This window comes from Neopelma chrysocephalum, unplaced genomic scaffold (genome assembly GCF_003984885.1).
Source record: "Neopelma chrysocephalum unplaced genomic scaffold, ASM398488v2 Primary Assembly neopelma1_42b, whole genome shotgun sequence".
NCBI lineage: Eukaryota > Metazoa > Chordata > Aves > Passeriformes > Pipridae > Neopelma > Neopelma chrysocephalum.
Genome location: NW_020897701.1, coordinates 5,307,465 through 5,331,781, shown reverse-complemented (window position 1 = coordinate 5,331,781; position 24,317 = coordinate 5,307,465). Strand labels below are relative to the sequence as shown.

The window sequence follows — 24,317 nt, the reverse complement described above, 5'->3', positions numbered from 1 at the left end:
TAGAAACTAAATTTCATAAAGAAGATTATCATTGCTTTTGAAATTTAATTTTACATCATTATAATGGAGTTTAAGTGCAAAATACTGAAGTGACTCGAGCTATTTCTGTATTGGCTAAAGGAAAATACTAGTGCATCCTCTTGGATGTTTGAATGTTTAATTTCATAAAATGTGAATTTTTCACTTAAAGCCTTGTGTTTCCTACAGTGTGATGAAAGAGGGTCTGCTTTTTGCAGAAAGCAAGTGACCTGTTGTGCATACGATGGTATTAAAAAGGATGTTTTGTTATTAGTAAGTTTTGCCTGGTTCAATGACCAAGTCCATTTGAGATTCTTGGAGACTTTAGGTTTAGTATAACTTAGAGGTGTTGTTGGGTTTTTTAAGTTAACTTCTTGTGTGTATTTTATTATTTTTTCTTTCTCTCTTACAACATTCTCAGTTTGATCCTGTACTGAAATCTTTGACTTTGGATCTTTTGCATAGTTTCATTAAATTTAATAAAGAGAATAGAGATGTGAAAGATAGGAAATCCCTGAATATTTTGTGGAAATGGGAAGCTGGGTGAATGAAGGAGTAGACATCAATTCGGTGACTGAGCTGTTGGGATAGCTCAGCAGTGGCTGGATTTACTGGTTTGTTTGCCGGCAGTTGACAAGGGACAGCGGTGCTGCCCCCTCTCCATCGCTAAAGGACATGTGAGGAAGCTGTGGGAGCCTTCTCTGGAGGTGGATAAAGGGATGTTAAAACTTTCAGAAAGCTAACAGGTGTTCTTGGATAGAAAGGAAATTGGTGCTGTAGGACACATAGCCTGCGTGCAGGTAGGGTATGAGGCAGATGGCTAGATTATTCAGCTGAGGGAACGTGTGGATGTAAAAACCAAACATGACAGTAGCAAGCAAAGGTTTACTAATTCACACAGCGGTATAGCCATAGCACTGCTGCTTTTTTTGTGGGGGTTTGGAGCTTTTTGTGTGGTGGCTCCCCCCTCCCTTAAAAAATAATAAGGCTTTTGGGGTTCACCTGTTAATGTCAATGTAATTATATATTATAACATTATGTAAAGTATTCATTTGTCTGTAGCAGGAGAGGTTCACGGCTTTCATTAAAGAGATGATGTTTTAGAAGTACACCTTCTGTATGCAGCTAAGATTTTCAGCTTCTTTCATGGAGTTTTTTGAGATATTTGTCAGGTGTTTAAGGAGGAAAGTGGATTACCTGAGACATCATGACAGATTGGGCAGTTAATCAGATTTCAAAATTATACCAAAGATGCATCCCGATTGCCAGTGTTGAAAACTGTCCAATTATCTAATCATCATTAGTAGCTTCAGCTACTAATTGCAGTACAAAAATTACTTTCTGCTCATATTCTTTATAATCAAATGGACAAAAAACTCACTTCAAATAAAGGGAGTAATCTACCATCTGTAATTGTAAAACTTGTTTCAAAGGACCAAATCAGAAATATAATTTTTCATATATTGGGCTCATCTGTCTTAGTGAGGTCTTTGTGGGATTTATACTCATGTGTGCTTTAAACTCCTAAAAATATTAAAAATACAAGCAGGAGGCAAACAATCTTGGCGTGGAAACCTCCTTTGCAAATGGAAGCAATCCATTCTACTGCTACTTCTGTGTGTGTTTGCAAATTATTTCAAATATTGTATTTGCGTGCATTATACTTGGTTTGTTCTCTTGCTGCTGATGGGAATTGATCTCAAAAATAGTAACAGAAAAGTAGGAGAAACCAATTGTTTGTTAGTTCAAGTACAGAGTCCATTGGCACTACTAGCTGATGCACCTTTAATGCATGTGATATTTTCTCTTCTTTCAGGTCCTGTGCAGAGTCAGATGCAGTTTCCCCCTGGCTATGGTTCACATCCTCCAAACTACAGTGCGCCTTCAGGACACTATTCCCAAGTGCCCAATAAAGCTGCTGCTTCACATCTGGATCATCAGTATAGAGCCGGTTACTACCCTGGTTACTATTCAGCACCAGCACAAAATGTTATGACACCTTCTGTGGGTGGCAACGTGTTGAATGCACAGGGATCGCAACAGCTGTACAACAAAACTCCTCCCCATATAGGGGGGTCAAGTGATGGACCTGTTCAAGGAGCAATATCATCTGCATCTTACTTACATATGAGTGGTCAGCAGTCATATTCAGCATTTGATAATCACTACAGCACTTCTGTCAGCTCTTCGGTTGCATCTCAGGGATTTCCCCTTAATTCTGATCACTACGCCATGCCCGTAGTTTCTGGTGCCATGTATCCTAATGTTTCCTATCCTCCTGCGGCTGCTGGCAGTGCCTATGGGCAGACATTTACCTCTCAGAGTCTACCTGCTGTTGGACAGTTCAAAGAGACAAATGCTTTTTCTAGCCAGAGTACATCTGTACCTCATTCCCTTCAACAGCATGTTCCTGTGGGATATAATACAACATTATCAACTATTTCATCTGCCCAGTCTGCTCAAGACAACCTCTGCAGGAATCCCACTGGATCCGTTGCAAAAGTAAACAACCAAATAAAAACAGGTATTGTATTATTTGAAGGATAGTGAACTTCCAGATTTGTCTGGGAGACATTAGTAATCATGTGCTTTTGTTGGCTTGTTCTTGTTCACTATGTGAAATTCTGTATTGTAATTTTGAGTTTTGTCCTTATTCATTCTTGAAGCTTTTCTGATTTGGTTGCCTCAGTCCTCACAATAGCAGCTACATGTTTCTATTGAGAGATACAGAATTTAGATAGATACACTATTTAGAGGATGGTTTTAGTTTATTGGTGTGTTTTTCATGTGAGTGGCCTCGTAAGGGAGTTTTTTCATGCAGTTGTGAATGAATATGTAATTTCTGAAATATGTCAATCACAAAGATACTTTTTTTCCTTTTCTGGCTAGAGAATTTTTTAAAGTCATGATTTAAGTTGTTCCTTTAAATTTTGCCCAAGTGAACACACATGCATTTTTCACAAAGTTCAGAAAAAAGTGGAACCCTACATGGGTTTGGAGGCAATTGGGTTTTTTTTTTAATTAATATTTTTGATAAGCATTTGAACGAGGAATTTTACCTGAGTGTTCTAAGCAACAACTTAATGGTATTAGTATGGGTGAATAGAGAGATGCTATAGAGAATGAAGTTGTGAAGGTGTCAGCTGAGGGCAAGTACGTTCAACCCTTGCTTCTGTTTATAGGAAAACTTAGTACAAGTTCATGAGGTAGGTAGTACTTAGTAGGAAGCATGGAAAAGAACAGAGATGTGGGAGTGCCTCCACATTGAAACATCTTGGTCTGCAACTGAGAGAGCAAGAGCATGTGCAGGAAGAATCTTGTTTTCTTTCTACACTAGGAATTTTCTGACTTCATGCAGTTTTGACTTCTATACTGTGCCAGACTATGGCTTGCTAATTGTAGAATGTTTCCTTTTTGTGCTACATATTTCAGATTATAGTGTAACACTGAAATTATTTTAGGAGTTCTTGTAGCTGAGGTTTTCTAAGACCAAAGACTTAGGAAAGAACATGGCCTTGATGATGGTAAATCTTTGTCTGGAAAGCAGTTAAGCTTGAATCAAGCTCATCCATAGCTGGAATTTGGTTTCAATATTGCTTTCTCCTGCCCCAGACTAAGATGTAGAGTGTCATCCTTAGCTCAGTTTTATTACTTTGAATACTAGTAGATTTGAATTCTGTCTTGATGAGGGGCTCTGATTTTCTTCAATATTTTAAAACCATGAAACAAAACATGGATTAAAAAAGAAAAATAGGGAGCTCCTTGAAGAGCTTCTGAAGTTAGTGGCATTTCATTATTGAGCATAAAAATGAATTCTTTCAAGGACAGAAGATTTAAAACTCTGGCCAAAAAAATTGAATCTTTGAATGCAGAGTCTGCAGCTGGGCTTCACAGAATGCAGATATAATTCCAGAATAGTACAATTTGCAGTAGATATATGAAAACAACTTACTGTTTGTTCAAACTGTTAGTGTTTCATTTACAGAACTTTATAATTTCAATGCTTATTAATTTTATTTCCTTTGGAGGTGTTTTGAAATCCATGATTTGTTCATAGCAATATTTTTCTTAAGGAGCAACTGTTTTAAAGGTGGAACAGTGGAGCTGATCAGACCGTGAAGAGAAATATGAGCAATAAATAGTCTTATTTCTGAACCACTCAGTGCTGCTTTTGAGTGGGTGATTGAGTTAGTGCATGGCCTCAAGAAAATGTAGTAATATTACACTTGAATTTCAAAGAATTAATGATAGAATTGGCTGTGTTAGTGGTGTGTAATGGATACACACTTTGTAGTTATGAAAATAAACACTGACCCACTGTTTGTTTTACTTGAATAACACTGCAGTATTCGGTTTGTTTGCCAGGCCATGGGCATCAATAGTTAAACCACACTCAGACTCTTTCTGAGCTTGTAAAGCTGCTGATGCAAGCATGCCTGTGTGGACATAAAAGCTTGCACAGTGGTCTGGATTGTGGAACTGATTTATCTGGAAAAATAATTTTTTATCTCTTCCCTCTGAATCCTGGTGCAGCTTCAGCACACAAATGATTCTGTATTTACTGACTGTGAAAGAACAAGTAAAGACAGCAACTGATAGCTAGGCTGACGGAAGAGCTGGGCAGGTTTATTACTACATTTTAAACACTTGAAACTCTTTTAAACCATTTGTCTATGGCTAAACAAACTGCCTCCCATGATATCTGACTTCAGTATTTCCCAGTGCAGTCTTATTGTTCTCGGGTGGAGTAATTTTATATATAGTATTCTAATTGTTTGCAGCCTTTAAAAAAAAAGGAGTTAGATCTTGAAAATTATTTGCCAGTTCTTGTACATCCTTGGAAAGTGTCCGAGTTCAATACACAAGGAACATAAAGAAATCATGAATGATTTGTCAGAAGGAATTTTTCTGAATATTTCATCCTCCCTGCTGTTCTCCAGGAAGGAAACAATGATGAAAAACAGTTACTGTCTGTTCTGTGTGCAATTTTTAGAAAATTACTTGGAAAAAAAGAAAAGTTACACTGAAATTCATAAATGTACTGTCTGTGACTGTTTGTGTGAAGAAATTTTGATACAGTATCCTACTGTTAATCAGGGTGCCAAAAAAACAGTTTGCCATCATTTCTTCTATGCTGTGGAAGATTACCCCTTACAAGCCTTGAATTATAAATAAACAAATCATGGGAGGACTGTCAGTCAGAATACTACTGTCTTAAGCTATTTTTCAGTAGCAGTTTTGTGCAATCAGTAAGCACTGTCATCTGTGATGAGAATGAAACTTTCTTTATGTAGAAGAATGATGTGCTTTTAATAAAATCTGTGTGTTCAAACAGGACTTACTTAGGAAACTTAGGCTGGCAAGAGTTTTTCAGAATTTGTTTGATTGCCGAATTATATTTTACCTGAATCAAAAATGTTGTGAGCATTGGACTTCATTTTGTTGCTTTATTAATCCAGTTTTATGTATGGCCTTGCAAAGCCCCCAAAATGCTGAATCTGCTACGATCAAACCCCTGAACTGCTGTGTGTCACATACTAAGGACATACAACTGCAACAAAATCTTTTTCTAAAACTTTGTCTGAAATAGCTGAAGTATTTTCAGTGAAGCTTGCGGAGATTTCACTAGAAGAAAATTAATTTATTTTAAGATGATTTTTTTTTCCTGGAATTTGACTGCTTTTGAGGAGTAATAGCCAGTGAGGATAATTTTCTTTGCTTTAGGAAGTATAAAGTAGAATATAAATATCTCTAATTTGAGATTTTTCTCTTCCTTGGAGGTTTAAACTAGTATCATCCTGTGGAATCATCCTCCTCTAGCTTTAAATTCTGTATTTCAGCAGAACAGTGTTGGTAACAATCTGTCCGGGACTGTTGTTACGCTGTGTAAATAACATACTTTGTATTATTTAGGCTTTTTGGCTTTCTAGGTCAGTAGCTTTCTTTAATGTTTTTCCAGCTTCTTTCAGCTAAAATCGGTGCACTTTGCTTAATCTTGGTGCTTTCCAAGTCAGCATGGATATCAGCCAGAATGCCTAAATTTTACTGGACTCCTCCCTGAGGAGAGGGAGATGGAGAACTCCTCCTGCAGGTGCCTGGTATGGGTTTCTTTGCATCCTGGCACGGACAGTCTGCTTGAGCAGGAGACGCTCTTAATTTCATTATCTCATGCACATACTTCCCGTTATGTCAGAGCAGGATGTAAAGTCCTTGCTGCCCCAGTTCCATAGAAATGCAGGCTGTAATCCTGTAAATCTGCTAATACAGGTGTGGTTGAAAAAAGGGGAAGGACTGCAGCCAGTACAGAGTAAAGTCAGGGAAATAAGATGCTGTTAAAAAACAAGCTGCAGGAAGGTGGTACCTCTCTCACTAGAAATTGTATGTTATGTTGGGTGCAGGAAATCAAGACTGCAACTGGAGCAACTCAAAAAGGATGACTCTTGCATCTCTTCTGAAAATTTGAGAAGATACTGTGGTGATAAGCTTTTTAGCTATGACCTGTAGGTCTCATGTGAGAAATTAAATAACAACTTTGTGATGATGTATAGGGAAAAATGACAAATTGCACTGCTAATTTGCCCAGTTTTGCAGATTCTTTCTGTAACATAGCTTTTAGCTGTAGATATTTATACTTGATCATTATTAGTGCAAGAGATGTTAATGGTTGAGAGGCATGAGGGGAAAACATAACTGCACGTTGAAGGGGAGAGGAGTTGAATGTGAAAAACAAAAAATACTGTGTCACTGAGAATGGATTTTATATTTATCACAGCCTGACAAAACTCCTTGACTTCTCATGGTATCAGCTGATGGGAATATTTTATGGCCTGATTGTGTTTGTCCTGGATAAGCTGATGGGAAACTTGTACTCTAAACTGGTGTTCAGTCTAGCTTTGTCTTGAGCTAAAATAAGGCATCCTAAATTGATCAGTACTTATATATGACAGACTTACATGCAATCATCTTACTGCCCAGAGGAAAAAAATTGATAGTGTAATTTCTCTAACCATAGATTATTTCATGTGATGATAGTTACCAACAATGTATTTTTAAGTACTAACTTTGTCCAAGTGTTTCCTTGGTTACTTATGGCTTTCAAAAACTTCAGAGTTTTCAAATACGGTTTAACATGTAATTTTGCAGGTTGGATTTTTGTACAAAGAAAAGAATACATTTTTTTGCTTGAAGTTTAAAAGCTTTTTTTTACAATACATTTAAAGATCCATGTACTTTTGAAGAATATTGGATAACCTTTGTTTGAGAATAGATAATAGTATTAGGCAGGAAGTTATTATTTGGCTTTGAACGGGTGACACTGACATTGTAGCATTTATCATTGTTTACAGCAGTGCTGCAAGCACTGCTCTATTGACTTGAAGTATGGAAAATACTGTAACCTTACAGAAAACTCTCTGCTACAAAACCTGGGTAAGCACGTTAATGTGGCAAAGTAATTCCCTTGTTTTAATTGCATATCTTGCTTGAGAAAGCTATGTAGTCACTCTAATAAGAACATTTCTGCTGACAGGTGCTGATGCTGCCATTGGAAATCTGCAAGACAATGTGTAGAAACAGAGGTTATAGCAAGTACATTGCAATTAAAAAATACATTTCATAGAAAATTGTATGTATGTTGGGAAAATACATAATTTTGATTTTGATAACACTTGTGAAAAGACTGCATGTGTGCTTGGCATTGTATTTGAAAATTGCAAAATATATAAAAGTTCCATTAAGATAGTGAAAATGTTTGCTGTTAATTTTGACTGTAAACGAGAAAAACAGAACGATCATTTTAAGCCACCTCTTCACCCTCTAAAAGAAACTTCAACAACCTCAACCTGCCCATAAAGTTCTTCCAGATGTCACCTTCATTACTAAAGGAAAAGTCAGGGACTCGATGAACTACACAGCTCTATGTGCAGAGGAAGCAAAGTTAATATTACCTGTGTGTCCTCTAGTGAATTCTGTAACTTTAATGAGTACATGGTGAATTTTGTTCTTGCTTAATTTCTGTGTCTGTTTACTGAGTATTATAGGTCAAACCATTTCCTTTCTGTTCTTATTTTTAACAGCTTGGTCTGTCAGTTTTTCTAGAAAGAATCACATAATATGAATTTTTTCAGTTGCTAAGCAAAGAACGACCCTTAGTTAAGAGCTACCTTTAAGAAGTTATGTTGTCCTTACCTGATAGGAGTTTCAACCAAACTGTGTCAAATCTCTCAAAGCATTAATCTGACTTTTTTTTAAGCAGATTATCTCTAGTCCAGATATCTAAAACACATCAGAAGTTCTGTGGAGTACTCAGGGTTGACTGAAACAGACTGCTTGGAATACGGGTCTCATAATTATTGAGTGCCAAAGTTGCAAAGTGCCAGCAGTGCAAAGGAGGCAGAGTACTGGTCTACTGCACAACAGACTTTGAAGTTTTCTGCCTGTGGGAGGGATGTTGAGGGGGAGTTATTTCAGATAGACTACATTCTGCTTAACTGGGAAGAGTAACTTGTAAAAGCATAGAGTTGTGGGGATGTATCAAAAATTAGCTTCTGCTTAGTCTGGATCTTACTACATCATGCTTTCCTTTTTGCTGTTAGTTGACAGAGCAGTTTGTTCATTATAACGGAGTTTTAGCATTACAGGTATTTAATTTTTAAAAGCAATCAACCTGTCCATATATATTGTTTGAAGGCATCTCTCTTTGAAGTACTGTATTGTTTTTTGTAGTTACTGTGAAATCGAATGTGATTGCTTGTGTTGTGTAATTGTGTGTGCAAGTACATACAAAGGGTTCCTGCTTTCTGCTGTCGTTTTCAGGTGGCATTGATTCTTCACAGCCCGTGCACTCACTGAGCCAGAATGTTTCATTTACCAAGCCTGGAGTTGGAACATCTGCTTCCTCTGCTGTGGTCTCATCAGTAAGGTCACCTGCTCCAAACCTTTCTTCACAGCCATCATCTTCACCATCTGTTACACAGTCACCAGAGCTGACCCTTCAGGAAGGTACTAAATGGGCATGGGAAGTTAAAGTACAGACTTCTGCTCTGTTCCATATGCACACGTGAATGCTGGAAGTTTTATTGCTGCTTTCCTGTATTTGTCTGACTGGAGCACATCTCTTGCTTCTCATCAGGCTCCCTTAGTGTTCTTGTTTTATGTCACATTGGTTCTAGCTTCTCTTAGCACTTGTGTTTGATGTTCTTTGTCCATATGTTGTCTTTGGCTTGTTTGTCTTGTTGGCAGTCTCACATGACTCCTGCTCAAAAAACCATTCTTTAGTTCCCTTCTTCTTCTAAAAAGCTGCTCGTTACTTTAACTTCTTAGAAGGTGGTCTTAAAAGTAGCTTTAGTAATTAGTCTGTATTGAACAATGAAGTGTAAATTAGCAATTTGCACCAGGAAACAGCGAGTTTGAGTATTAAGTTCAAACTGATAAAATTGTTTTCATGGGCAGTTACAGCTATGGAATAAAAGATGCTGCAAGAGTTCTTGTGGGAAAACCGAGTTTTTGTACAAGCTCCTTCCTATTCTGATGTTGGTATCGTCTTGACAAAGAATCAGTTGGGTGTTGACCCTTCTTCAGTCATTTTAATTTTAGACTGATGTTTTGACTTGCCTCTTGATTGTTATATGTTTCTCTATCTGGTATTCCAAATCTAATTTACTGCACAATTTTTGTCCATGTTTTCTCTTGGTAATTTCAGAATTTGAAATTCTTATGGGTAAAGAACTCTGTGTGAGAGGTGGAAGTGGGCATTAATTTTATCCAGAAAAATGTGATATGTCTAATGTTCAAAATAATTCTCAGAAGTACGGTGTGTGATTGTCACAGCATATTTTTTATTCTTAAATTTCAAAATCCTCTGACATAAATATCTAAATTACCCCTTTTATTCCATTTCCTTCTTTTTCTGGTGGAATGGAGAATATAAGTTGTCCGTGAATCATCACTGTATATCTTACAGGCAAAAAAAATAATTGTTCATTGCTATAAAGTCCTATGTACAGTGTACCATTCTAAGGAAAATAAATCAAATTTTGGAACTGTGGTTCTTGCACAGTTTTATGATTGATTTTGGTGATAGGTAGAATTTGTGTTGTAGATCTGCTTGCTAGAAAAAATATATTGCTTCATCTTCCAAAGAAATAGCAAACCGTGTTTCTAATGAGAAAAAGGATTTTAGCTGTTTAACTGTGATTGCCTTGACATGCAATGTGTATGTTCTTGCAGTGATTCCTGTAAAATGTGTGAACACCTGGTACAGTAACTACAAATCACTGCGGTCACTGCTGAATTCTTCACTAAGTTCAAATGCTTCCATTTAAGTGAAGGTTAATGCAACATAGCTGAATGAGCACACTTTAAAACCAACAATATGTCGGCATTATAAAGATAAGTTGTCAGGAGTTTGTATTGATCTAGTTTTATTTACATCAGTTTAATCAATAATAAATCCGTTTACATGCCATTGCACACGTATCTTTCTATGTTTACGTATGTTTTTATGAGCATTGGAAGACTTCAGACTCTTCCTTAGTTTCATTTGAGGAGTCTGAAATACATACTGTGCTCTTGTAATACTTTTTAAACAGCAGTTAAACAAGGTAAATTTATTTGTGGAAATAAACGTACTGAAAAAATAGAACACACATACTGAATATTTTTCTGGGTTAGAATTCGAAGTGTGTTTCTCATGAAGAGATTAGATAGACTGATTTTTTTTTTTTAATTACTATAGAATACTGTTGTCTGCATGAAAGCATTCTGAAAAACCAGTTGGAGTTAATTTTTAAAGTGGATTTCATTATTTTAGGCTCCTATCAGCACATTCCTATACAGAATTTAAAAATTCTAGTTGTTTACTTGGCTGTGTCCTAACAGGTCAGAAACCTTAAAATGTATTAAAACCTGTTTAATCTTACATAACTATGCATACAAATTTAATGCAAATAAACTAATTTACTTGAAAACAGCATCGCAGACATAAACTTTGAGATTTTGTGTCCTCTCTGGATGTTATTTGTAGACTTCCTCAGGTTTTATGTTGGAGAATGGAGCTGATGGGTAAATGAAACTAATCTAAAACAAAGAGTTTAAGAACAGAGAAGAGGAGGGCTCATTTTGTAATAACTACTATTTCTAATATTAAGATCTTAATGCTGTAGTAAATTGGTTGAAAATATGATGGCTATGAGTAGAGACAGTTAAAGAACTTCAGAATATAATTTGTATTTGCATGTAGTTATTTCATTTGTTGTTTTTGGTGGGGCCTCCATTAGGAAACTTAAACCATATAAAATGTGCACTTTATGTTTTAAAGTCTTCTGTGACATGGGTGACTGAACTTTAAATACGTAAATAGTTGGGTTATTTCATAGGCAAATAAGTCATTATGCCACTTTATCTTCTGTGTCCTCCCACCTATATTTCTATGTGTCTGTAAATTGTAGTGGGATAAAGGCTTAGAGTGCAATATTGTTATATTACAGGTACAGTGGTCACAGGGTTTAGAAATTTCCAGTCCAAGAAATTTGTGATGATTTAAATTATGTGGTTGCATTTTGAGCCAGATTTGTGGAATAACCTGACTCAAAATAAATAATGGTTTCAAAATTAGCTTTTGAGGTTTTAAAAGTGGGAGATTTTAACATTATTGGCAAATATGTAAAAGATACTAAGCAGAACTGAGTTGTCACAACAGAAAATATGATTAGGCACATGATGGCACTTAGAACTGCTGTCTGCAGCCACCCATTTTGCCCTTCAATTTGTTTTGTCCCCTGTGTTGACCTATTGGTAGCATTGCTGGGCAGTGAACTAGAATGGGTCATCCTCTCCACCTGAGAATGACTTTTTAAACTCAGGGTTGTTTTTTTTTCTGGACATGCTGTACTAGCACAACATAGGAGTATCCTAAAGACAGAAAACTGTGGTACTGTTGGCAATAAAAATAAATCTACGCAAACTCGTAAGGCTGATAAACCATCCATGCCTCCAGAGGAATCACAGTGACATAGTTCATGATTCCTAAGCTTCTGTGTCACTAGCATGTATTTTTAATCTCTTTTTTTTCTGTATTCTTTCTGAACACATGCTGCATCCTTTATGTTAGCGTACAGTAACTGGAAAAAGGGGAGTTTTAGGAATAGAAGGTTGTTTTGGTTTTTTCAAAGAAATAGTCTGAAGACTTAAAAGTAACATGAGTAGAATGACTAATTCAGTCCTTTTCTCTCATCTGCGCATGCTTGGAATTTTTGCATTGTCATGCACTTTCCAGGTAGATATCCTTTCTTTCTCCTTCCTATCTATGTGAGTGATATTTATTAGAGATCTGTCTTTGCACCCTCATGCTGTGTGCATCTTCTTTTACTTTGGCTCTCTCTGTTACACTCCATTTCTTCTTGTCATCCTGACTTTTTTTCCCTTTTACTTGCATGCTAATTACTTTCACTTGTTTTTTTTCTCCTTCACAATAATACAGTTGTTCTGTCTTATTCCTTGGTAGCTCTCCCAGACCTGAGAAAAGACATAGTCTCCTTAGCTGTAGTCTGTTTTTGCACAGAGAATGATTTTCTTATATTCTTCTTATCAAGTGCATCCAGTAAACTTCATAATAGATGGGACTAGAAATCAGTCAAATTATTCCTGTGTTTTAGCAGTATGGAAAAACTGAAACACTCTATGTCCTCAGTTCCACTTGAGATGATTTTGCCTTCACCATTGTGACTACTTGAATTATGGAAGAACTTTATTGGAATTGTATGAGTATTAATGTAGTAGATAAAGGAGTATGTCATTCTTTTCTTGCACTAACTTCTCTATGAAAGTTCAGCTTCTCAAGAATGTTGTTGTATAGTTCTGCTTTCTTTTCTTTTTACTTCAGGTGTTTGAATAGATACTCTTCACCTTGGTTCTGTTGTTTTTTTATGGTTTTTTTCTTTTCTTAAGTGAAATTGAAGTGCTACTCTTGGGTTCATTTGCTAACCCTTTCAAAAAAAGCCATGAACCCAACAGCATTTATAGCCCACAGTTTAAACAAAATAAAGGTTGATATAGTTGATTTAAGTGGTGGATTGGGATATTGTTATTTACCAGGATGGTTTCAGATTATGCATAACATGACACTTCTCTAGTGCTTTATAGTATTAAAATCAAGAATTCTACTCAGTGATGCCACAGTGCTTTACAGGGGAAAAAAACCTCAAACTCCTAAGAATCTGAAAAATCTTGAAGAGTTTTGAAGAATTAGGATATTTTTTGCCATAGCAATCCATTAGATTGCTAAGAGACAAACAGTGATCACTTGCATTTTTTTAGGATGTCACTGTCTGACTACAAGCATATTTAAAATCCTTAGTAACCCTGCCTTGTGACAAGAGAAATTGAAGATTTCTTTGAGATGCTGAAATTGCATCAATAACATGTAGGAAATTATAGGCCATTGCTGCATGCTTTACTCTGTTTTAAAATGATATATTTATGTGTTGCTTTTGTGTATTGTTCACATATGTTTAGAGTAAATATTATAAAAGCAAACAAATTAAAAAACACGAAAAAATATAATAGGTTGTGCTTTGAAGGTGACAGCAGTTCACTGTTGTTGCATTGTCTCCAGATATTAGAAGTGAATAGTGTATTTAGGTGCTTAAATATGGGTCTATAAACCTGAATTTGGGCACTAATTTAAAAATAAGACAAACCAAATTTTCAGGTTTACTTAGCTTAATTTTCACTGATTGTGTTGCGCTCTCTGTATGTGTGTTTGTACTCTCGCATGTGGCAACAGCAGTATATTTCATTCATTTCTGACAGTGTTCAGAATTCCGGCATGAAGTATTTTTGTCTTAAAAGGGGCAGGTGTGCCAAGCAAAAGTTAATACTAAACATTTTCATTACATAATTCGAGTTTATCTGGAAATAACTCACTCATTTCTTTGTATTAATTTGTGAAAGTATTCCAGTGGACAAACTGATATTAAATAGATACATAGGAAGTCTGTGTTTAACTTCCTGATACACATGCACATACACACGTATAAAGTTTTCTGTTAACTTCCATGTGCTACTAATACCTTTCTGAACTAGTCCACTAAAAATTGCTTCTAGGGTTGTAGATTTAACTTTTTGCATGTTGCGATTTTCTGTAGAACAGCTAATTTCTCTCACTTTTAATGCAATGATTTGTGACTTTCGTTTCTTGTCTTTCCTGTCTGTCTGACTCTTATGTTTGTGCTTTCCACTTCACAGGCATGCAGTATGGTGGATATGTTAATAATCAAGCTAGCTCTGCACCAGCTCCCTTGTCATCAAGTTCAGATGATGAGGAAGAGGATGAGGAGGATGAGGAAGCAGGTTGGCTTTAGCTTTACACCAGTATCTTGTTCTCTTCTTACTCAAGGTTCTCTCCATATTTCCATCCCCTGAAACTTTTTCTTCCTTTAAGACAAAACATCACTCTGACTCATCATGTATCAAGTTAACTAGAAATTTCCCAACTGTTACTAGTGTAGTAAACGAAAAGGAGTTCAGTGGCCAACAAATGGGTCTTTTTTTTGGTCACATTGATATCTGATGTTTTATTGATCTAACAAAGTAATATTCACAACTTGCAAGACTCACATTTTTAATATTTTGATTTGGAATGGGTTTTAAACTCTTAACTAGCTGTAGAACTTAGACTTATAATCACTTACGTTAAGCAACGAGATACCGTACATTAAACAAGTGTTTACCTTTTTTCTCATTTTGTGCATAGGGAACTCTGACAATTAAGGTAGTAAAGTAAATACTGAATGGTAGTAAACGTGCTTTATGTGACAGTAAATTAATCTGTGCTGGATTTTTTTTTCTTCTTCTAAGGTATATCTCTATGGTCAGGCTTATAGGTTCAATTTTAATCTGCTTGCTTTGTAGGAAAACTTTAAAAAAACCCCAAACTTTTTAAGAAGAAGTTTGTCCTGATAGATTGAAATATGACATACTTGGTTGCAAGGATTCTGCCTGTGTTTTGTCAGATGGCTTGGTTTTGTGAGTTTGATGTTTCTCTCACCTTAGTTTCTTGAATTATGGTAACATTTTTTCTTTGAACTTATAGAAGTCTTTACTGTCTATATAAGTGAAAAAGCTTTTTGAGACAAGCATTAGACTACTACCCTTGTTGATAGATTGAAGTAATAGCACATACCTTGTGTTGATATACTACTCCTGTTTGTGTGTGCTGGCTTTTAGTATTGATTTGGAATAGCAAACTTTTGTAGCTTTTCCTGTAAGCTTATAATTCATGTTGTAACCAGTCAGAAAAAAATAAGTGCCATATTATTCAGAATTTTATTAAAATAATTAAATCATCAACTAGAATACTGTGAAAACAGCTTAGTGTACTCATACTAATTCTGTGAAGAATGGAGCAAAACAATTATGACATCCAATCATAATTAAGAACAGTGTGCTGGATTCCCATGCCAAGGTTTCTGTCAAAGGATATGTCGATTGTTTTTTTTTTTCCTATTAATTGTAACCCCTCTCTTATTATGTTGTTCCCTAAACAAAGTTTCATACTCCCTACCGTCTTTCTCTCTCAAGTTCTGTGCTTCACTAAAACCTGTAACCTTGGCAGTATCGTTGTATTTAAATTTATCTTATGGAAAAGAGTGAAAGGGCACCCAGGTTCAATACATAGGCTACCTGATTAATAAGCATCCTGTCACCAGCAATTAATGTTAAATCCTGAACAGATTCAGTAGACAGGTTTCTAGCTCAGACTGTCACAGTGGTTTTATGAAAAATAGATGTAGGAAATCTGGTTGCTTATGATTGCGTAGCTTCTCAAGTTTTTTGTTGACCTAACAAAGGTATATTTTGGCTTTTCTGTAGTAGGACTTAGCAAAGCTTTAAAAGCCCTACTTTAAAAGTTCCTGCTCAGGGAACAAAGTAAGGAATCCTGTTTCCTTCAGTTTCTAGAATAGAAAGATAAAATCCTCCAGGATTTAAAAAAAAAGGGAAAATCTGAAAACTAAGATTGTAAACTGAAAACTAAGTGTTAAATTTTATTTTAAATAATATATTATTGTTAGTGTTATTGGTTTTTTTAATAATATTGGGGTATTATTTTAATAGCATTTCTGTTTCTTAGATAAGTGCTTGAAATGCTCAAAAATAATCTATACCGTCATGATGGTGCCGTGGTATTGCTGTGTCCAAAATGTCAGTGATGTTATGTTTCATAGGTAGGAGTCTCTTTACTTGGAAATCTCAGTTGAAGGGCAATCGAATCTCAAATGTCCCACCGCTGAAGTTCTCCCTTGAAATACTTTCAGCTTTGCAATGGAATGTGTGGTCGTGGTTGATCCTTCTGAGTAGAACAGTATCAGTGAATCTTTCAAGTCTGTTCTGCCACAAAAATAATACATGTGATTCTCTTTTTTTAAAAATTTTAATTCTTAAATAGACTCTTTCTGTCATACTTCATGACTTGGTGTGCTTTAAGGAGCAGATACATTTTATCTCCTCGGCCATTTTTCTTTGGAAATGTGTCTGAAATGGCATTGGAAGAGATGTTTTCAAATATTCTTTCGTTTGCAATGTTTTACAATAAAATATTGAAGATGTATGCATAGGTCAAACTAAAAAGTAAGCAGTAAGAATCTCCTTAGTACTAACAACTATGTATGTGCTCATTGTGCTTTTTTTATATTGTCTAGTTAAATTTTGGTACTTACTTTTACATAGTTACTTTTACTTTTGGCTGAACCAAAAGTAATTCTTTATTCTGACTGAAGCTGAGACCTCTTGTCAATGATAATGGAAAACAGAAGCTTTAGATTGAAAGGAAACCAAGCTGTGAATTACAACAGGACAGAAAGGAAGGAAGAATTAAATACTTGACAGTTTGGCTTGAAGGTGGGGATGGTGCATAATCACTCTGAAGATGATGGGAATCTTCAACTGTTTGCAGTTGTGAAGAAAGTCCTGAATGGATATTTTAAAAATGTGCACGGCTTCAGTTGACGTACTCTAGAAAGAGCTTTTGGTTTAATAGAAAAAAAATTTATTTCAAGAAAGAACTTTTTTCATTGTTTTTGTCCTTTCCCCGTCGATCTCTCTTGCTATTTGTTGGGTATGTCCTTGTTTGTTTTTTAATACCTTGTTAATTATATCTTCTTCCCTCTCCTTTTTGCAGTGGTAATAGTTTTCATATATTAGGACTGAAGTGGTGGGGGTGTTTTCTAGGATCTTTCTTGACAGTTTCTTATCAAAATTTTAAGAAAAAAATTCTCAATCTGTTATTTATCAAAAGTTTGGCATTTCTGAAGTACCTAAAGCTAAACTGTTTTCTTCCCCCAGCACTTGATAGTTCCTCTACTACAAGCAGTGCTTCTCCTGTTCTGAACAATTATGATGCCCTGGAAGGAGGTGGCTATCCAGGTAAGCTGTTCATTTTGAATTGTTTGTTTAAATACTTAAATGTGGTTTTTTAATTATTTCTGGTGTTGTTTATTGTTAGTTAACAAGCAGATGAAAGGATATGCCTATGAAAGGAATAAGGGAAATCATCAGAGAAAACATACGTGCCTTTTTTAATCACTTCACAGTTTGAATGTTGAAGCTGACATAACCATTTAATAAAAATTCCCTGAATCATGTCATACTTTCCATTATAGAATTGAGGGTAGTACTGAAAACATGCTAAATGTGAAAGCAGCATCTTTCTCTAGATCATACTGTATGCCTGATTGTGTTGACAGTAGGAGCTTCTAATAGTGACTCACACACCACGGAAGTCTTGAGAGACCAACAATATCAGCTTGCAGAGATGTTTGGACTAGGTTTTCTTCTCTTTTTCTTCATTTAAAGAAAATGGCTGCTATTTTGCTAATTTTTAGCTCTAAAGATATCAGAACTGTCAGGTTGTTTCTAAATGAACTTGCTAGCTGACTACCTTGGTCTTGAAATCTGTAGAGCTACCATATTATGAACAAATGGAAAAGATGCTATTCAAAGTATGTTAGCCAGTATTTTAAATGATAATTGGATTAATTTGGAGGGCCTACCCCTCTGGCTCTTTTTTTTCTATATCCCTATAGAAAAAAAAGTATATCCTGCAGGGATATACAGGAGAAACTTGCATCAGAGTTATAAACTGCAAAAGAGACCAATTATGCATAGTTTCTCCTCTACCGCTTGTAATACTGTGAAAACATAAGGCTCAGCTGACCAAACTATTCTCTAAATGTAGATACAGCTTTTAATGAAGTCATTGTAGAATTATAGAATGATTTTAGCCTTATGTTTGACAGTATTCAGAAGTGGTAGAGCAGAGACTAAGCATGAATGGTCTCTTGTGGTTTATATCAAATATATATGTTGTAATAAAATGTAGTTCTAAGAGGTTGTTGTTTTTTTTATTCAATTGAAGTACTTTCCTTTCAGGTTGCCTCTTTTTGTAAAGCAACATTTTGTTAGTAGTAACTATAAGTCTGTGGTCATTTTCCCATATATGTCATCTTTGTCAGTGCAATTGCAGTAATCTTCCTTGCTAATTTCTTTTTTCAGTGCAGAAAAATAACTTGATGAGTAATGAAAACACTTACAAATGGAAATGTTGTTTGTAAAGCATTTATTTTATTAAATGTTATTAAATTATTAAATTTAGGAATTTACATTTAAATTAAGAAGGAAATAGTAAGTATATTCAATACCTGTGCGATTTCTTTTGTCCATTCAGATACACGTTCTGTGACCAGCAGCCCAGTTCCTGCTCCATCAGTCCCGCAAACATCAAAAGCTTCAAAGCCCTTTGGTTATGGATATCCAGCACTGCAGCCTGGCTACCAAAATGCAACACCACCTACTCCTGTGCAGCCCAGTAATCCAGGACACCATCCTGGTTTTCAGCACTATCCACAGGTTTGTATTTTTAATTGAAAAGTTACTTCATCAAGTAACTTCCTGGGAAAACCTTTTTCTCCATGATGTATTTCCCCTTTTATTTTCATATTTTCTTTTTTTATTTTTATAATTTCTGAGGCAACAAATGTTAAGTATAATATTGGCGTTGTAGCTCTGGATCTAAACTCACTGGAAGGCTTTTGAATGATAATTTTAAGTGTGCCTCGAAGTAGTTAAACTGAACAAGTTTGTTTCACCAGTTATTAGCAACATCCACAGTTTTAAGGTTTGGTGTTTCAGAGAGCTGAACGTCACTGATAGGAAAACATGACGAAGCATAAGGAAGTACTTGATCTGCATGTATTCAAGCACTGCTATAGGCTATGATCTCAAGCATTAAATGACCTCATGAGCAAGGCATGGCATAGGGTCAACATAAAAGAGCTCTGTAGAGCTTGTGCTGGCTGTGTGTGTGATGGGGCAGGCTGACTGCATCTGCTCTATTTTCCTGGTAAAGAGAGCACCAAACACCCAAGAAATTATGTACAGTCACCTGACTGCTGTCATACATGTCAATCACCTGAGTGCAGTGAAATCTGAAGAAGAGACAGACACTGAGGAAAAATAGAAATGCTGAAGGAGTGCAGAGAACTGTATGTGTGGAGGGGTCAACAAAAACAATTGTACTGATTTACAAATCCTACTTTCTGAAATAAGGGCCAGCTGGCAAATAGAGTGAAACTGCTGTTGTAGGTGATCACATTCCTTAGTGATCTGAGTGTAGTACCATAACTTTGTGTATAATATTCAGGAACATTTTCACTGTTACAGAGGTAATGTAAAATGTGACCTGGAAGAAATTATTCCTTGTTGTTTTTTTTTTAAATTGAAAGGATTGGCTTCATCTTCACTATAACAAGAGATGCAGGTAGGCTCTTTTCAGGAGCGCACAGTAGAAGAACAGCAGTTGCAGCAAGTGAATTCTGGTTGGACACATAAAGAGAAAATTCTTCAGGAATGGAGTGGGGAAGCACTAGAACAGATTGTGCTGTGAAATTGTCAATCCTTAGATATTATCAAAACCCAGCTGGACAAGTCTAAACTAACTTTCAAGGTTTTTTTTAAACAACATAAGCTGACTTTTAAGATAGCCTTGTTTGAGCAAAGGATTAGACTACCAGACTGCAAAGGTGCCTTCCAACCTAACCTTTTCTCCTCTTCTATGGTTCTAGTTTAAAAATAAATATATAAAAGCAGTGTCTGTAACTTGGAAAAGTTACATTGCAACAAAAGTTACATTGCAGGGTACAGGGACGGAAATTGTGTCAGCCTTTCTAGTAATTTGTTCTCTTATGCCTGGAGAGATGGAAGGATTATGTGTGACTGACTTGCTGTGTTGATTTGTGTCATGAATTTGAATTTTGTCCGACGATACATATTTAGAAGGTATGTCACATTCGTCTTAGCATTTTTAAATTTCTAGCATACAACCCTCTTCTTGTTTGTTTGGGTTTGTTACTAACTACTGCTGTATCTTTTTTCAATATGTATCTGGAAGAAAGGGGACTACAAGAAGGTTTAAGGTTGTTATTTAAACATGATTGTGTGTTTACCTGTTTGTCATGCTCTTTTACCTTTTTCAGCAATATCCAGGTGTGAACCAACTGTCCTCTTCCTTAGGAGGCTTAAGTCTACAGCATTCTCAGCAGCCAGAAAGCTTGAGACCAGTAAACCTTACACATGATAGAAATATTTTGCCAGTGTCTTCAGTTCCAGCACCTGTGCCTAACTTGAATTCTGATCTTAGGAAATTAAACTGCAGTCCAGAGTAAGTGTACTGTGTCTAGAACAGTATCTTACGTTTTTCAGTAGCTAATAATTATTTAACGTGTCAAAAAATGTCTAAACTGACTCCTGAATTTAAATCGTCGTGATGAGTTAATAAAAACTCTTTCACCTGAAAATAAGTTTATCCTCTGCATCCTTACACAAATGTTGAAACTGTCCTACCATCAGAATACATTATATGCAGTGGGAATGTAGCTTATTTCTTAATATTTTGAGAAGTCTGCCTAATCTTCACCTTGTTTTATCCATTTAAAAAAAAATATTTTAATAAACACCTTAATGTTATGCAGTAGAATATTTTTGTCATATTGCATGAGATTTTTTCCGGAAAAGTATTATGATCATACCTGAATACATTGAATAATATATCCTTTCACCTCTAATTAATATTAGTGTTATCAACTATCCCAAGTCCAGCCAGGTACAACGGCAAGTGCTATTCCCCAAAGATTTTATTTGTAATTCCAAAATAAGTATTCTTTGTTGCCCCAAAGTGATTCGGTGTCCTTACTGCTCTGGTGACAACACACAGTCCCACCAGAAAACAGAAATCGGAAAGCTGAGAGTCTAGAAATCATTCTTAAGTATGGATCACTTTGGACAGCACTATTTGTGCATTGGGTTTTCTTAGTGTCCCTTAAATTATCTTGAAGTCCATCCTCCATGTTACACAAAAGAAAAGATTTTGACTCTACTCAGTATTTGGGATCCTTTTCTACCATTTTCTTATGTGAATATTGCTTTCTGAGAACTAGTAAATACTATATTCCTTCTGTAGTTCCTTCATTGGAAAAATTTTTATAATGAACAGAAAAATACGTATTTTTACATTGAGTGTTGTACCTAAAGTAGTTCTGATTCTTTATTGCAAGTTAGTGTTGGTATACTTGCGCTGCTGAACTGCTAAACTGGGGAGTGTTTTTTTTGTTTCTTTAGGAGGCCTTTTTTTAAATCTTTGCATTTTGTTTTTTATTAAATCAGCTTTGTAAAACGCAGGATTTCTTAAATTTCTAAGTTCTTTAAAATCTGGTGTTAACACAATGTTTTTAACATCTCTTAAAATTTCATTTTCAATATAATGTTTTTATTTCCTTTCAGCTCATTTCGATGTACCTTGACAAATATTCCACAGACACAGGCTTTGTTAAACAAAGCTAAGCTTCCTTTGGGTTTGTTGCTGCATCCCTTCAGGGACCTAACAGTAACGTATCGTACTTTTTTTTTTTAGAGTGTGTATTTAATACATGCATTTTTCCTATTTTGATTCAAACAAAAAATGACAATGAACTAAAAGTCCTAATTTAACAGAAGTACAAAAAAATTGTTTGGGACTTAGGGGGAGGGAAAAAAAGCCTTGAAATTGCTACTGTATTGAATTTCGTAAGGGAGGAGCTTTGGAGAAGTTTTTCCTTGTTGTTGGAAATCTTTGCTTGCCTGTTGTTCTCTGAAGCAGTGAATTACTGCTCTGTGTGCTGGGCTCACAATTGTCAGGTAGCTCTTGTAAAGGTGTTTACAGAGCCCTCTTGTGCTCATGTTGAGTGTATTACTGGCCTGATAAATGCTTTCAATAGGAAGTAAGCACAGTACAAGATTGAAGATGTATTTATAACTGTTAAGCATCTCCTCACCATTTCATTTATTAGTATTTATGTAAAAAGGTGAATGACTGTCTGGTATAACTTCTTTTTATAAAATGTGTGTTCTTTGTGTAAAGTTTTCTATCTGTCATATTTAGTCACTCAAAGTGGTCCTGTCTTTCATAATTCTTTTTGCCATAGTAGCTCTAATTTAAAGTCCTTTAATTTAAAATCTTACTACATCTTTGACTGTGATATTAGATTGAGACAATAATTAAATGTTATTTCTTTTGATTTTAATGGGGAAGTTATTTTTATTAAGGCATCATAATTACTCTGTATGAAAATAAACTAAAAAGCTAAAAGGAAAGATGATAGAATACGTAGTCTTATGAAGATTTTATGAATTGTACTGCACATTTCCATGAAGTGTATCGTATACCTTTGTGACAGCTTTCCATTGTTTCTTTTTAGCAATTACCAGTAATAACATCAAGCACAATAGTAAGATGCAGATCCTGCAGGACATATATCAACCCTTTTGTTTCCTTCATTGATCAAAGGAGGTGGAAATGCAATCTGTGCTATAGAGTTAATGATGGTAAGTTTCTGTAGCAGGAGATGCTTGCATTTGTAGTATCTCTTTCAAGCATTTGCATCGTATCAGTTCAAGAGAGACTTTAGATTAAAATGTAGATTAAAGTGACAGTGTTCTTATGATCCAGAGATTTTAAAAAACATCTTAAGTCAGATGCATTTTTTTGAAGCAAAAGATTGTTTTGCAGTCTTGTGGGAGATGAAGAAAATGTATTCATATAAGGCTGATTACTTGTATAATGAATTCAGCTTATTCAATTGACTGCTGTCGCAATATGCAAATAGAAACATGATGACAGCTGCTACTGTCTGCAGTCCAGGCCAGGGGTTATGAGAAGCAATACAGATTGCTGCTTGGTGTGAAATGCTCTATTTGCATTGGTGTTTTATAGTTGGGATATAGTGCTATTTAAACTAAACTTTCTTTTCTTTCCGATTACTTAACTTGGATGTTTTTCGAGATCTTTGAAGTGTTCCTTCATTTTATGTATCCTTAATGTGAATTTTTTCCTGTTGTGATAATTGAAATGTGTCCACATTACTTTGCTTGTAGCTGCAATAATGTTTTTTATTTACTGACAAAAATATAATCTGCATTACATTTTTTTTATAGTTCCTGAAGAATTTATGTATAATCCTCTGACACGGTCTTATGGAGAGCCTCATAAACGGCCAGAGGTGCAAAATTCTACAGTGGAATTCATTGCTTCCTCAGACTATATGGTAAGAAACGTTTTCATGGTAACTTGAGCAAGAGCAATTGCATTTTAATATGAAAGCATTTGAAATTAATGTTGCATATTGCTCCAGTGGTGTGTATTAATTTTCCTGTGAAGGTCCTCTTAACACTAAAGAATATTTAAAATTCATATTTTGAGTTTTTGCTAATGCAGACATTCAGAGGCTTGTCAGTTAAAGTCAATTCAGCGTGTATTGTCATCCAGTGTAGTTTAATGTGGCACAGTGAGATTTGAACCCAATGCAATGTAATTTCTGGCTTTCCCCATTGTTTTGAGGAGGTTTTGAAAGACCAGTAATGGAATAACAAGCAAATTCATTTAGCTTCAAATTTTCAGTTAGTAATTGTGACAGAAATTACTAGTAGTCAGCTTACAATTGCTGTAATAGTTTTGTCTCCAAAAAAGTTAAACAACGCCTGGGAAAAGACCCTCTTCACAATGGCATTATTAACAGCAGCAAAAATAAATTGTTCTCTTGTCTTTCAATTGAAACATTTTAGCAGAGACATTGGCAATGAATAAACAGAGCTCATTACAGAGTTGGGGAAAAGGTTGTAGGTAGAATGTTTTAACTCTGTTTAATGCATCACACTGAAAGAACAGTGGAGTATAGAAGGGTGAATTCCATATCTTTCATGAATGTCATGTCTGA

The 24,317-nt window shown here is 35.4% G+C and overlaps 1 protein-coding gene across 1 annotated transcript in view; it reads left to right on the top strand.

Moving 5' to 3' along the window:
- The first annotated feature begins 882 nt into the window (after window positions 1-882).
- The window catches only part of SEC24B (SEC24 homolog B, COPII coat complex component), a 39,126-nt gene continuing 15,691 nt past the window's right edge, over window positions 883-24,317 (top strand). The window contains exons 1-10 of the mRNA XM_027677163.1: window positions 883-901; window positions 1,835-2,542; window positions 8,833-9,018; window positions 14,263-14,367; window positions 17,359-17,439; window positions 18,740-18,921; window positions 20,547-20,731; window positions 21,850-21,952; window positions 22,803-22,929; window positions 23,539-23,648. Coding sequence (XP_027532964.1) covers window positions 883-901; window positions 1,835-2,542; window positions 8,833-9,018; window positions 14,263-14,367; window positions 17,359-17,439; window positions 18,740-18,921; window positions 20,547-20,731; window positions 21,850-21,952; window positions 22,803-22,929; window positions 23,539-23,648 — 1,806 coding nt within the window. The remainder of the gene's footprint in view (window positions 902-1,834; window positions 2,543-8,832; window positions 9,019-14,262; window positions 14,368-17,358; window positions 17,440-18,739; window positions 18,922-20,546; window positions 20,732-21,849; window positions 21,953-22,802; window positions 22,930-23,538; window positions 23,649-24,317) is intronic.